General features: G+C 42.4%; 1 protein-coding gene across 1 annotated transcript in view; it reads left to right on the top strand.

Annotated features, from left to right (window-relative positions):
- Positions 1-13,705, top strand: part of OTOG (otogelin) — a 275,602-nt gene that overhangs the window by 220,348 nt on the left and 41,549 nt on the right. The window contains exons 44-46 of the mRNA XM_033928785.1: positions 3,456-3,650; positions 5,207-5,419; positions 10,782-10,886. Of these exons, the coding sequence (XP_033784676.1) occupies positions 3,456-3,650; positions 5,207-5,419; positions 10,782-10,886 (513 nt within the window). The remainder of the gene's footprint in view (positions 1-3,455; positions 3,651-5,206; positions 5,420-10,781; positions 10,887-13,705) is intronic.

The following is a 13,705-nucleotide window of genomic DNA, read 5'->3' as shown; positions in this document are numbered from 1 at the left end:
AATAACTTACAAAATAGCCATCCTCGCATTCAAAACCCTACAATCCAATGAACCTGCTTTCATTGACAGAATCCTTAGCCCCCATGATCCTCCCAGAGCTCTGAGATCTACCTCTCAACATCTCCTTCACGTCCGCTCCTTAAAAATTATCGGCACCCGTCGAACCACCTCTTTCTCGGTTACAGCCCCCACAATCTGGAATTCCCTACCAAATACCCTGAGGGCCGAAAAAATCTTACATAAATTCAAAGGTAGACTAAAATGTTTCCTTTTCAAAGATGATTTTGCATAATAACGTCTTCCTTTTACTTCTTCCTTTTTCTACACTCTCTCCACTTCCAGCCTCTTTTTTCAAAGAGGACCTTCTCCCTCCCCCTCCTCATGCTTTTTCCCTTTTTATGTCCGCTTTTCCTGTAAATATTGTATGTCACCAAAACTTACCTATTGTTTTTATTTTAAATCCTTAATTTGTCTTGTCGATATGTCCTTGTAAGTCTCCCCCTTGTTTTTAACATTGTAAAACGCTTAGAATTTGTGATAGGCGTTTCAACAAATTTTAATATAACTTGGAAACGCACACTAACCAGAATAGAGAGTATCCGATGATCTCAAGGCAGTGAAACAGTGTAATAAGGAGATAGCCAGAGCCAGGAGAATGCAGGGGTATTTAGGAAGAGGCATAACCGATAGAAAAAAAGGACGTGATAAGAACATAAGCAATGCCTCCACTGGGTCAGACCTGAGGTCCATCATGCCTAGCAGTCCGCTCACGCGGCGGCCCAACAGGTCCAGGACCTGCGCAGTAGCTCCCTATCTATACCCCTCTATCCCTTTTTCCAGCAGGAATTTGTCCAATCCTTTCTTGAAATCCAGTACCGTACTCTGTCTTATTACGTCCTCTGGAAGTGCATTCCAGGTGTCCACCACACGCTGGGTAAAGAAAAACTTCCTAGCATTTGTTTTGAATCTGTCCCCTGGAATATAGTGCTCAATTCTTCAGACTGCCAGAGGTTGTAGAATTAGCTGTATTTAGGATTAATACAAACCAGTGCAGAAAGGAAGCTAATTGTACAAATTCAGTTCAACAGTTTCTTATCTATGAGATTATATCTATATCTACATGCACACACATTTGTACTTTAAAGTAATTTAATTACATTTTTGTAAATTGCAGAATGTGAAAAATGTATACGTATGTGAAAATATTTGCAAGACACATATATAGGAAGACATTTAGGCTGGATTCTCTAATCCAGGAGTCTCAAAGTCCCTCCTTGAGGGCTGCAATCCAGTTGGGTTTTCAGGATTTCCCCAATGAATATGCATGAGATCTATGTGCATGCACTGCTTTCAAAGCATATTCATTGGGGAAATCCTGAAAACCCGACTGGATTGTGGCCCTCAAGGAGGAACTTTGAGATCCCTGCTCTAATCGGTACTGATTTTTCAGGTGCTGATAGGCAGCTAAGCTCGGTAAAAAACACCATTTAAACGCCATTTTTAACTGAGTTTCAAGGCACTGGAATCACATCTCTCTAGGCCAGGGATGCCAAAGTTCCTCTTCAAGGGCCGCAATCCAGTCGGGTTTTCAGGATTTCCCCAATGAATATGCATGAGATCTATTTGCATGCACTGCTTTCATTGTATGCTAATAGATCTCATGCATTTCATTAGGGAAATCCTAAAAACCCGACTGGATTGCAGCCCTCGAGGAGGGACTTTGACACCCCTGCTGTAGGCGCTTTAGGCTGCCTAATGCCACTGTGGGTGTGGCTAACACCAGAAGTGGCGTTAGGCAGTCTGAAGTGCCTACAGAGGCGCGATTCACATCATAGGAAGGTGCCAGAAATGTAGACCTGGAAAATCCTGACTTACATTTCTGTGGCCTTCCTTTGCTGGAGGCACGATTCTGTACCTGGCACCGTGGTGTGATTAACATGCAAATCGGCAGCCGCTGAGAATCGATTTGCCAACATACAGTTTTGAGCATGGACAAAGAATGACATAAATGATGTAACTTGAGTCGCACGTCAAAAAATGTCTGATGGAATATGCTTTATTGTTAGATGGATTTACAAATTCCTTGATTTGTCTAGTTGACGTGCAAATACTACATTTACCGCATTTATAGAAACCATTGGGTAAAATATTGCGTTGCTCTGCAGCTTGCAAGGTGAAGAGTGCTGGACACAGGATGTCTCCTTTAGACTCCATTTTTTTCCATGCTGACTTTTTTTCAGCGCCATTTATAGAATTTATCCCTTAATGTCCTTTTCAGAAAAAAAATCTTGATTGTTTTCACCACAGAATCGGGGCCTGAGGGGATTTTTTTACCTAACAGCGGTAACAATTGGCCTAAGCATGCCCTTAAGCAAGTGTTCCCAGACTTCCGGATTTCCCCGGACATATCCTCCTTTTGAGGACATGTCCGAGGGTCCAGATGGCTTTCCAAAACCCAGCAATTTGTCCGGGTTTCAAAAAGCTAAGTTGAAGAGGCGCATGACATCCTCACGTGCCAGCCGCGCATGCACGGACTTCCCCCCTGCCCGAAAAGAGCAGGCAGTGGGGGCGGGGCTAGGGTGGGATTTGGGGCAGGATTAGGCGGGCCTGTGGGCAGGGCTAGGAGGGGTCATGATTTTCCAAAAGGAAAATCCGGCAACCCTACCTTATGCTGGTCATTCCCACGTGCTAAAGCCATAATCACTGCTGGGGTAAAATGGGCAATTCTCTAAATTTTTCAATAATGGCTGTGGGGCTGTGCTAACTGATTAGCAAGAACACACCCATTCTCCATCCCCGTGTATATGGCAAAATTACCACAGGACGTCTCAGCATACTCCACAGTAAGCCATTTTTTGCTGGGGTAAGCTTACGTTAGTGCAAAAGGGCACCTTAGAAAGGCTTGTCCAGCATTGGCAAAGATAATTTTACACCTGTAAATTGTCCTAGAACAGCTGCTACTTGTGCACACATCTGTGACATGCACACTTTTGAAAGGGGCATGTGCTTGGCATGTTTTGGATGGGCCTGAAAAGTATTCGTATGTTTTCAATTGTGCAACACCAGTACATGCATAATTTGTCCATTGGCATTCACACCTGCTCCAAGTCCCGCATAAGCGTCAGCCAACTGCTCATTTAGACCTAGGCTTTGGCTGAGCGCTTCAGGGGGCGGTGACACTCATCAGGTTTAAAATCACCTCAAAAATCCAAAAGCTGAAGTTTTGTAGCTACTTAATTGACATCTAGTTTTGTGAAATCTGGTGCTTACATTCATAGGTTTGCATAATTCACTATTTAGACATTCAAAATCTCGAGTGATACTGCATGTCCCTTGCTGAGTGTTTTTAGAAAATGGCTTCTCTCGATGTACTCCGTGGCCTTATGTGTAGTTTACAAAAAGGCTCTACATTATTACTGACTTTCAAAGTGACCATCTCATTTCCTTCTTACTAGCCTTTCTTTGTCCTGACGACCAATCGTATCAGGCCTGTTTACCAGCCTGTGATGTTCCTATAACCTGTCAAAATAGTGAGCCTGGTGTACAGGATGCCGGACTGTGCTCAGTATTGACTGAAGGCTGTGTCTGTGCAGAAGGAGCCCTCCTGCACCGCTCTTACTCTGCTCTCTGTATTCCTGAGGAGAAGTGTGGTATGTTACGTATGTAGAGACCCATTTTGCCTTGAAGTGTCATATAATAAATAGTGTTATTACTAGGCGGCTGTCATTGTAGCAGTGCACATTACAGTAGAAAAGTGGTACAACACCGCCTGCAATCTAAGATTAAATATAGTCAAAACTCCAAAGCAGGGGTTTTATCACATCATGGCAATAAACTATTTAATTTGTTTTCTATTCTGTTTCCCCAAGGAGCTCTGAATGGGTTAGGGGTTAGTTTACAGGTTACGATTTGCACTAAATTTGCCATAATTACAGTACAAGTTTTCATCCTAACTTGTCACATACTAGGGGTCTAATACTAATATACATAATACAGTACTCCCCCGAAATTTGAAAAACCACAAGGCAGGGGAGGCAGAGGAGAACAACTGGAGCGCCGGCGGGTGAAGAAAATCACTCACGGTCTGCTCCGACCGCCTCTTCCTGTAGTAAAGTCGGGCTACACCAATCAGGAGCTGCTTTGACATGCAGCTCCTGATTGATGTAGCCTGACTTTACTACAGGAAGAGGCGGTCGGAGCAGACTGCGAATGAGCGAGTCTGTGATTCGCGAACCGCGAATACGCGGGGGAACTGTATACAGTTTACAGGTTACAATTTGTCATAATTATCCTTAAAGTGCAAGTTTTCCAATGCAAATTTTATCCTAACTTGACACACAAGACAGTTTACAGATTAAATTTGCCACAGTTACAGTGCAAGATTTTTCAATACAGGATTTTCCTAACGTGACACATACCAGGATCTGGTACCAATATACATTTCTTTGCAATCCTTCGGTCATGGGCAGGGGAATTAGGTGCTTTCCCAGCGCTAAAAATTAATCCCAGCGCTAAAAATTTCTCAATATTCAATCAATCGCTCATTATAACCGTCTCACAATTTTCAGGGGTTTGTCAATTCAGGTCCTATGAAGTTAAATACCATTAAAATATTATTCTAAAAAAATGTATACATTAGTGTGGTAGTTAAGTTTTGAATTTTGAGTACAAAGTTTATATAAACCGGTGACCATTTTGGTGAGCCACTGGGCTGTGATTCTCCTTGTGAAATGAGTCAGTGGTTAAGGTTAGCAGCCCTGGATTGGTAGCATGGAATGTTGCTACTCTGGGTTTTGGCCAGATGGACCACTACTAGACGGGCTACTGGACTTGATGGACCTTTGGGCTTATGTTGAGAATTGGACTGAGAATCCCTGTCCTAGACTGAAACTCTGAGTATACTTTTTATCTACAATTATCAAAGCAGATTTACACAAACATTTTTATTCCTATTATTGCCAGCGAAAAATTATACACGGGTTTATACCTGCTTTATCTGTGGGTATATTTTCAGTAGAAAATAACGTGCCTAATTTTGCATAAGCAAATCTAAGCATGCTGCTTAACTCACTGCTGTCCTGGGACCACCTCTGTATTATATAGGTGACATATGCATTTGTATACTTACTTAAACTAAACATTGAAGTATATCCTGTTCTGAATTTTTTTAAATGCATGTGTTTTCTTCAATTTTTCCCTATTTAAGCTTGCACTGACAGTTTTGGAATACCCCGAGCAGTGGGAGAAGTCTGGAAAACCTCACTCAGTGATTGTTGCATGCACAAGTGCATAGACATTGAAACTGTGGTCGCTGTGGAGTACAATTGCACAGATATTCAGGAATCAGAATGTCATCGATATGGAGAGACAGCCATGATTGTTCCTGATGGACAAAACTGTTGCCCTCAGAAAGTATGTGGTGGGTATCCTAGATTCTTCTGCTACATTTTTAATATTTGGTATTTGAAATTTTCTTATTCATACCAACAAGGAAATACTCAGAATGTTACTACCCATCAGGCTGAGAAAGATATAAATTACTACAATACATGACAGATAAATGCTATTTTCTTCCATCCTCAATAAATATCTCATTTATAAGAGTGTGTTTTCATAAAGAGTAAATATTGCACTCCATTGACTTGTATTCAAGGACAACAGTGGGCATAGAGTATTAGTAGCTCAAATTCAGTGTGGTTAAGACAATGTTGTCACTGAAGAAAAACCTGAAAGACCTCTATGACAAAAGCAGCAAGCCAAACCAAGGAGTCGTGAGGAAGAGATGTCAAATACTCAGCCGTGGATTATTCATGATACACTTTATTGACAAAAGTAATTTGACATCTCTTCCTCGTGACTCCTTGGTTTGGCTAAGACAATGATGAGTCATCAGCCGTATCAGATAGACAGTTGAACAAAAATAAAAATGGCTGCCATAAATTTGGTTGGGTGGGAGGACAGATCATAGACTATAGTATAGTGTTTGCATGGCCAAAATGACTCGACATTGGAAGCTAACAAATGAGCAACACTGGTAGCAGGAGACTTTAGAGCAGGGGTGCCCACACTTTTTGGGCTTGCGAGCTACTTTTAAAATGACCAAGTCAAAATGATCTACCAACAATAAAATTTAAAAAAAACACAAAGCACACTGTACGCTGAGAAAATGTTAATTATCATTCCTATTCCGGGTTTTTTTCAAAGAGGTCAAGGCAGATGACTCTATGCACTGTCACCTCAGTAACAACCATACAAAAATAGACAAATATACTCCCCTCCCTTTTTACTAAACCACAATAGCAGTTTTTAGCGCAGGGAGCTGCGCTGAATGCCCTGCGCTTCTCTCGACACTCATAGGCTCCCTGCACTAAAAACCGCTATTGTGGTTTAGTAAAAGGGGGGCCATAGTGATTGGCTGGCCCGAACTTCCTCTCCGACGGCAGAATTGACGTCGGGGAGAGGAAGGCTGATCGGCCCGGTAGATCGCCAAGGCAAAGTGAGTCTGATCGACTCACTTTGCCCTGGCGATCTACCAGTCGATCGCGATTGACCTATTGGGCACCCCTGCTTTAGAGCCTCAAAACAAATACATGCTACAACTGATCAAGCATTTCAGCTATATTTAGCATTTTTTTTTAAATAAAACAAGTGTTTTTACTGTCGAAGAATTCTGTTTTCTGTACATATTAGGAACTATAGCTGAGTTTTGACAAGTTAGAGGTCCTTTTATTAAACTGTGTTAAGACCTATCATAAATGAGTGCTCTACATTAGTTTTGGCAATCGCATGTGCCAACCATGCAGTCATTATTTTTTGTAATTTTTTGAGGGGTGTGTGTCAGAGGGGTGTATGGGTATACTGTCGCTAACCAGTTTTACTACACAGTTAACCCAGGAGCCCTTACTGCCTCGTAAATAGGTAGCAATAAGTGCTTGCATGGTAGGGTTACTAGATTTTACGAATGTAAAATCCTGACACATGGCCCCACCCCTAGGCCTGCCCAGTTCTGCCCAAGCTGTGCCCCATTCTGCCCCAGCCCCTCTTTTTGAGCTCAGAGCCTCATTTGGAGGGCCCCCAAGCATGAGCAGGTTTGACGCGATGACATCACACGCAAACATGCATGCTTGTGACATCACCACATAGGCAGATGCCCTCCAGACATGGCCCCAAGCTCAAAGTTTTTCATAAACTGGACAAAGTGCCTGGTTTGGAAAAGCCATCTGGACGCCTGGACAGTCCTCTAAAAAGAGGTACCAGCTCGAGAGCCAACTTTTCATTGTTGCCTCTCCATCCCCAAAATCTAGTACACTCCCCCCCTCCATATTCACGGGGTTAGCACGCGCAACTTCAATTATTTGCTGTTTTTATCCCCCTATCAGACCTCACTACAACTTACTCTTTAAAGCCTTCACATCTTACCTCCCTCTCACCTCCCAGACCCCTCCACAACTTACCTAGGGCCAACTCTGACCCACCCCTGCCTCCCAGTCCCCCTACAACTTACTTTTTAAAGCCTGGTGTCTAGAGGTGAAATGGGACAGGAGCAGAATCACAAACATAAATGGCTGTCATGAGTTCTCGATAGTCTTGCAGGAACTCACAGCAGCCATTTATGTTTGTGGTTCCGCACGGGGCATGAGCATAGGAAGATCGCTCCTGCCCTGCTTCACCGCTAGACCTCCAGGCTTTAAAAAGTAAGTTGTGGAGGGGTCCGGGAAGTGGGAGGGAGGCAGGGTGGGTCAGAGTCAGTCCTAAGTAAGTTGTGGAGGGGTCAAGGAGGCAGGAGGGAGGTGGGGGTGGGTCAGAGTTAGCCCTAAAGTTATTTGCAAATTTTTCTTATGTAGGCAAATTTTTCTTTGTAGGCTGGCTTTGCCCCTAATCCCCATGAATATGGAGGGTAGAGTCTCCTTCTCCCATAAGAACATAATAACATAAGCAATACCTCTGCTGGGTCAGACCTGAGGTCCATCGTGCCCAGCAGTCCGCTCACGCGGCGGCCCAACAGGTCCAGGACCTCTGCAGTAATCCTCTATCTATACCCCTCTATCCCCTTTTCCAGCAGGAAATTGTCCAATCCTTTCTTGAACCCCAGTACCGTACTCTGCCCTATTACGCTCTCTGGAAGCGCATTCCAGGTGCCAACCACACGATGGGTAAAGAAGAACCTCCTAGCATTTGTTTTGAATCTGTCCCCTTTCAACTTTTCTGAATGCCCTCTTGTTCTTATATTTTTTGAAAGTTTGAAGAATCTGTCCCTCTCTATTCTCTCTATGCCCTTCATGATCTTGTAAGTCTCTATCATATCTCCTCTAAGTCTCCTCTTCTCCCTCACTCCTACCTTTGATCTGGTATCTCCTCCTCTCTCTCAAGTCTCCCCCTTCTGGACCAGGGGAGGCACTTGCTTATGCACTGATGATAATGGGTAGCAAAATCCCAATCCAACATTTATCCCTGTAGAAGTTTGAAGGTAGACTGGACTGGGATTTTGGCACACTTTATAACCTGGGCTTCCTTTGGTCCTTAGGATGAGCCAGCCCCTGCATGGTCATTTTTTTAAATGACTTGCATAAATTTTTCAAGGTATTTTTGTCACACTCTTACTTCTCAAGTATATAATCCTTTGACAAAAAGTGTCACTACGTTGTGATCTGCTGCTGCCTTCCCAAAATGTTTAATCAAAACAAGCCTCAGACACAAAGGCTGGAAAAGCAATTCCAAGCCAAATACTTCAAGCCAGTAAGGCTACAGGTTTTTAATCACAAGCTTCTCTTGCAGGTTGGGGAGGGGGAGGTTAAGTTAAAAAACTCAGGCAAAAACCTGAACCCCACCCGACTGCAGAGTATTATATACAGTGTGCCACAAAGTTAAACAAAAGCACAAAAAAGGCCATTTTTAAAAATGGCCATGCACTAATGGTAACATTAGCACACAGACATTAATGAAAATATTAGAACAAAAGGCATTTTTACAGCTGCGGTAAAAATGGCCTTAGTGCACAGGAAAGAACTTTCGCAGCTTAGTCAAAGGACCACTTAGAAATTAATTATATTATTAAAGAGTAAAGGGTCATGGACTTGATAGATTGCCTTTCTGTGGTGCAACCAAAGAAGTTTACATATGCTCTGTCCCTACTAGATTCACAATCTAACTCCTTCTTCTACTAAACCGCGCTGAAGGGCCCGCACTGCTCCCAACGCTCATAGAATTCTTATGAGTGGCGGGAGCAGCGTGGCTCCTGGTGCTAAAACCGTTAGCGCGGTTTAGTAGAAGAGGCCCCAAGTTTTTGTACCTGGGGAAATGGAGGGAAATGGAGGGTTAAGAGGCCCTTTTACAAAGCTGTGGTGAGAGCTAATGCGTGTCTACCACAAGCTAAAATCCACTACTGTGAGAGCACTCGGGCATCCCATGGTAATGTTGGCATCTGTGCATGATTTCCCGAAAAATCATTGTATTTTATTTTTTTTTTAGTGCTGAAGGCATTTTTGAGGGGTGGAGAATAGGTGTGAATTGGAGAGGAATAAGTATTATAATAAGAAATTGTAAATGCTCTTTATTTAGGCATTTTTTGTCATAACGGTGCAGGACCTTGCAAATAATTCAAAATACGGTCACACATTTGATATGTGGTAGAAGCAGATCTGAATATGTTACACCAAGATTGAGAAAACTCCACTGGTTACCTATCAAATTTTGTATTGTTTTCATGGTTCTGGTATTAACTTTTAAAGTCATTCATCATAAGATCACTTGGTATCCAACACAATTGATGAGACTTTATCAGCCGTCTAGATCATTAAGATCAGAGGGAAAGTTATAACTATTAGCAGATGAGTTAGCAAATGTACATTATGCTAATATGAGAACATCTATAATATCAGTTGAAGGTGCTTTATTGTGAAATAATCTAACAAGACAGCTGAGTTTGCTTTCTGATATTGAAAAATTTCAGAAACTATTGAAACAACTTTATTTGTGGAGGCATTCTCTTGATTGACCCGGGATCTTGATTGAAGATGTTTTAGATATGTTTGTTTACTTATTTGTATGTTGGTTATTTGATGATTATGTTTATAGTTTTGTAAACCGCTTAGGTTTAGGCGGGGTTAGAATGTTTTTAAAAATAAATAAATAATTGGTTAGTGCAGTTACAACACCTCATGCTAATCGGTGATGGTGGTGTGTGGTTAGCGTGTGAGCCCTTCCTGCCTACAAATTAGGCGTAGTTAAGGGCTCAACGGGCTAATGGCCACACGCTAATGGGAAAATTAGCATGCGGCCATTTTACAGCTGCCCTAAAAGGGGCCTCAACACACGGGAAACCAAGCGCTAATCATAGCATAGGTCACATTTGAGCACAACTTTGTAAAAGAGTGACTTGCCCAGGGTCACAATGAGCAACATTGGAAATCATCAGATGTGGCAAGCTGGTGTAATGTATTGTTTTTTTCGTTCACAATGAGTGTTATGCTTTCTGTTAGTTTGATTTGTTTGGACATAGACTAATATTGCAGTTTTGTGTACCATTATATTAAGTTTCATTCTCCAAACAACAGAATATATCAACAGTTTGACTCCTGAAGAAGTCAATAAGGTGCCGAAACACAGGCTGTGTTGAGTCTGATGTTTGTTTTAGTGGAATAAAGTCCCAGTTGAAACATCTCTTTCATCTCTACTTTTGTGGATTGAGAGTAATGTATTGTTTTCCACATGACGCTGCATATCTTGTTTTCTTTCTCTTCATGTATTTCTATAATGTCATCTATGTGTATATTTGTATTTAGTGTGCAATCAGACCACATGTGAAAGTCTTATTCCTGAATGCAAGAGCTTGGAAAAACTTGTCACCTATTACAGAGAGGACTCCTGCTGTCCCAATTACACTTGTGGTAGGTCATGTTCGTTCTTTAATACCCCACTTATGAAAGTGATTATAACTACAACAATTACAATTAAAACTTGTTATCCACACTGAGCTGGTTTGGTTTCTAGTAGAATATAATATACCCCCCCCACACACACACCTATTTTATCAAGCTGTGCAAGAGATTTTTAGTGCGGGCCAGCAAGGTAAGTGCTCCGACGCTCATAAAATTCTACAAGTGTTGGCGCATTTACCACGCCAGCCCACGCTAAAAACCTCTAGCGCAGCTTGATAAAAAAGGGGTTGGGGTGGAAACAGCTAGTCATTTCTAGCAAAGTACAAACCACTATAAAAGACAATCATCTCATAAATATATTAAAATTATATTAAAATTTTCTGACAACGAAAAGCTTTCAATAATTTCTTTTGTTAAACCCTCCTGTCAAAGCTTTAGGAGATTTGTTTTTTAATTTCCATGTACCGTATTTTTCGCTCCATAAGACTCACCTGACCATAAGACGCATCCTAAATTTAGAGGAGGAAAACATGAAAAAAACCATTCTGAATCAAATTCTCCCTGCCAGGCTCTGCACCCAACCCCACAATTATCGCCAGGCTCTGCACCCTGTCTCCCCTCCCTGCCAGGCTCTGCACCTTGTACCCCCTCCTCTGGTAGTCTAGTAGTAGGCTGGGACAAGGCACAGGGTGGGCAGGGACAGGGCACAGATGTCAAGGCAGATGACTTAAAAAAAATCTTTATTGATTTTCAAACTTTGAAAGTGCAATACAAATGATAAATCAGCAAAACTGCACAAAACACACTATTCACTATACAATTATTACATTGAACAATCATTTACTCCCAACTTCATCATCATTCTTACTAAAATAAAACATATGATGTGATTACAAATTATAAATAAATAATTTAACTGTTCAAAATACATTCCCTCCCTCCCCCCACCCTCCTTACGGATGACTTTTAAAAATATGCAATGTCACCTCAGTAACAACTACTGAAAAATAGACAAATATAGACAGCAGATATAAATTCTCCAAACTGACACATTTTGATCACTAAATTGAAAATAAAATCATTTTTCCTACCTTTGTTGTCTGGTGATTTCTTTCTCTTTCTTTCTTTCCTCAGGCCCAACAATTGTCCCTTCTTCCCTCATTCCTATGTTCCCCTCACTGTCTTGGAAATCTTCCCCCCCCCCCCTCAACTCAGGCCCAATTGTCCCTTCCTCCCTCCCTCCTATGTTCCCCTCACTGCCTTGGTCATCTTCCCCCCCAACTCAGGCCCAACAATTGTCCCTCCCTCCCTCCTATGTTCCCCTCACTGTCTTTGTCATCTTCCCCCTCCCCAACTCAGGCCCAATTGTCCCTTCCTCCCTCCCTCCTATGTTCCCCTCACTGCCTTCCAGCCTGTCCTCTTCTGCCCACCCCTCAGCCCACCCGCCCATGCACTGGTTTTAATTGCCTCCCACTGCTGCTGCTGTGAGAATGTCCACGAAGCAGCAGCAGCAGTGTGAGGGGGGGGGGGGGGAGACTCCTGTCTAAAGCACCAAGAGTGAGGGATGAGTAGGGACCCAGTAGCGTTTCACTCCCTACAGCGGATTTTCACCCCCTACAAAGAAAAATTGCTGGGAAGGGCCAGGCAGGTACAGCGATTGCACTTCGCCGGCCCAGAAGCCTTACCCCCGATGTCAATGAAGAAGCAGCAGCGGGTGGGGTGGGACTCCTGGCTCAGCGCGGCACCTGGAACAGAAGGAGTTCCTAGGAATTGTGGCCTGGACCTTCTTGCCCACGTCAGAATTGACGTCAGGAATAAGGCTTCTGGGCCGGTGGCGTACAATCGCTGCACCCCCCCTGGCCTTTCCCTTCCTCTACTTTCAGCTGCAGTGAGCAACTAGGCAGCAGCGGTGGCGGGTGAGGGGCGAGCAGTGGCGGAGGCCTAAATAAGGTAAAGGGGGGGGGGGAATTGGGGTATTCGCTCCATAGGATGCACCCTTTTTTTCACCCACTTTTTTGGGTGGAAACAGTGTGTCTTATGGAGCAAAAAATACGGTAAATGTTTGATAAAGTATCAGGATGCTCAATACTTTCACAATCATTTTGCCATCCTAGTTTGAATGTTAGTCATATCATAACTCGACTATTGCAACTCACTCTATGCTGGCTTGAGCTTTTCCTTAATACACAAACTACAAATGATTCAAAACACAGCAATCAAACTGATCTTAAGACTGAAAAAAAAAAAAAAGATGACCATACCGGAATACTATCACAAGCTTCACTGGATACCTTTAGACACATGAATTATATTCAGATTATCCTGCATTATTTTCCACACCCTACATGCTAACACCCCAGAGCAAATAATGCAACTCTTCACCAAATCATTTGTCATATCATCCAGGATTTATAATGCATACAAATTAATGCCACCCTCATCCAAGGGAGTCAAATACAAACAAATGTTCAACTCCATATTCACCTGTGCAGCTACCAGAACTTGGAATGGCCTCCCAACTACCATTAGGACCGATCTAAATTACTAAACTAAACCTTAAGTTTGTATACCGCATCCTCACCAACCTGCAAAATAACCTCCCCAAAATGAGTACCTGAATAAATTCATATAAACCATTCTGAGCTCCCTTGGGAGAACGGTATAGAAAATTGAATAAATAAATAAATAAATACTATCTCAAGGACGCCATCTACTGATTCATAGTCAAATGCTACTATCCCAAATTTTTTTCAGATATTATCTCAACACTATATATCACTAATGTTTGTAATCAACATGTTCTTTTGTTGTAATTCTCCATATTATTA

Source organism: Geotrypetes seraphini, chromosome 19, assembly GCF_902459505.1.
Source record: "Geotrypetes seraphini chromosome 19, aGeoSer1.1, whole genome shotgun sequence".
NCBI lineage: Eukaryota > Metazoa > Chordata > Amphibia > Gymnophiona > Dermophiidae > Geotrypetes > Geotrypetes seraphini.
Note: the sequence above shows the minus strand (reverse complement) of the source record. Positions and strands in the feature narration are given on the sequence as shown.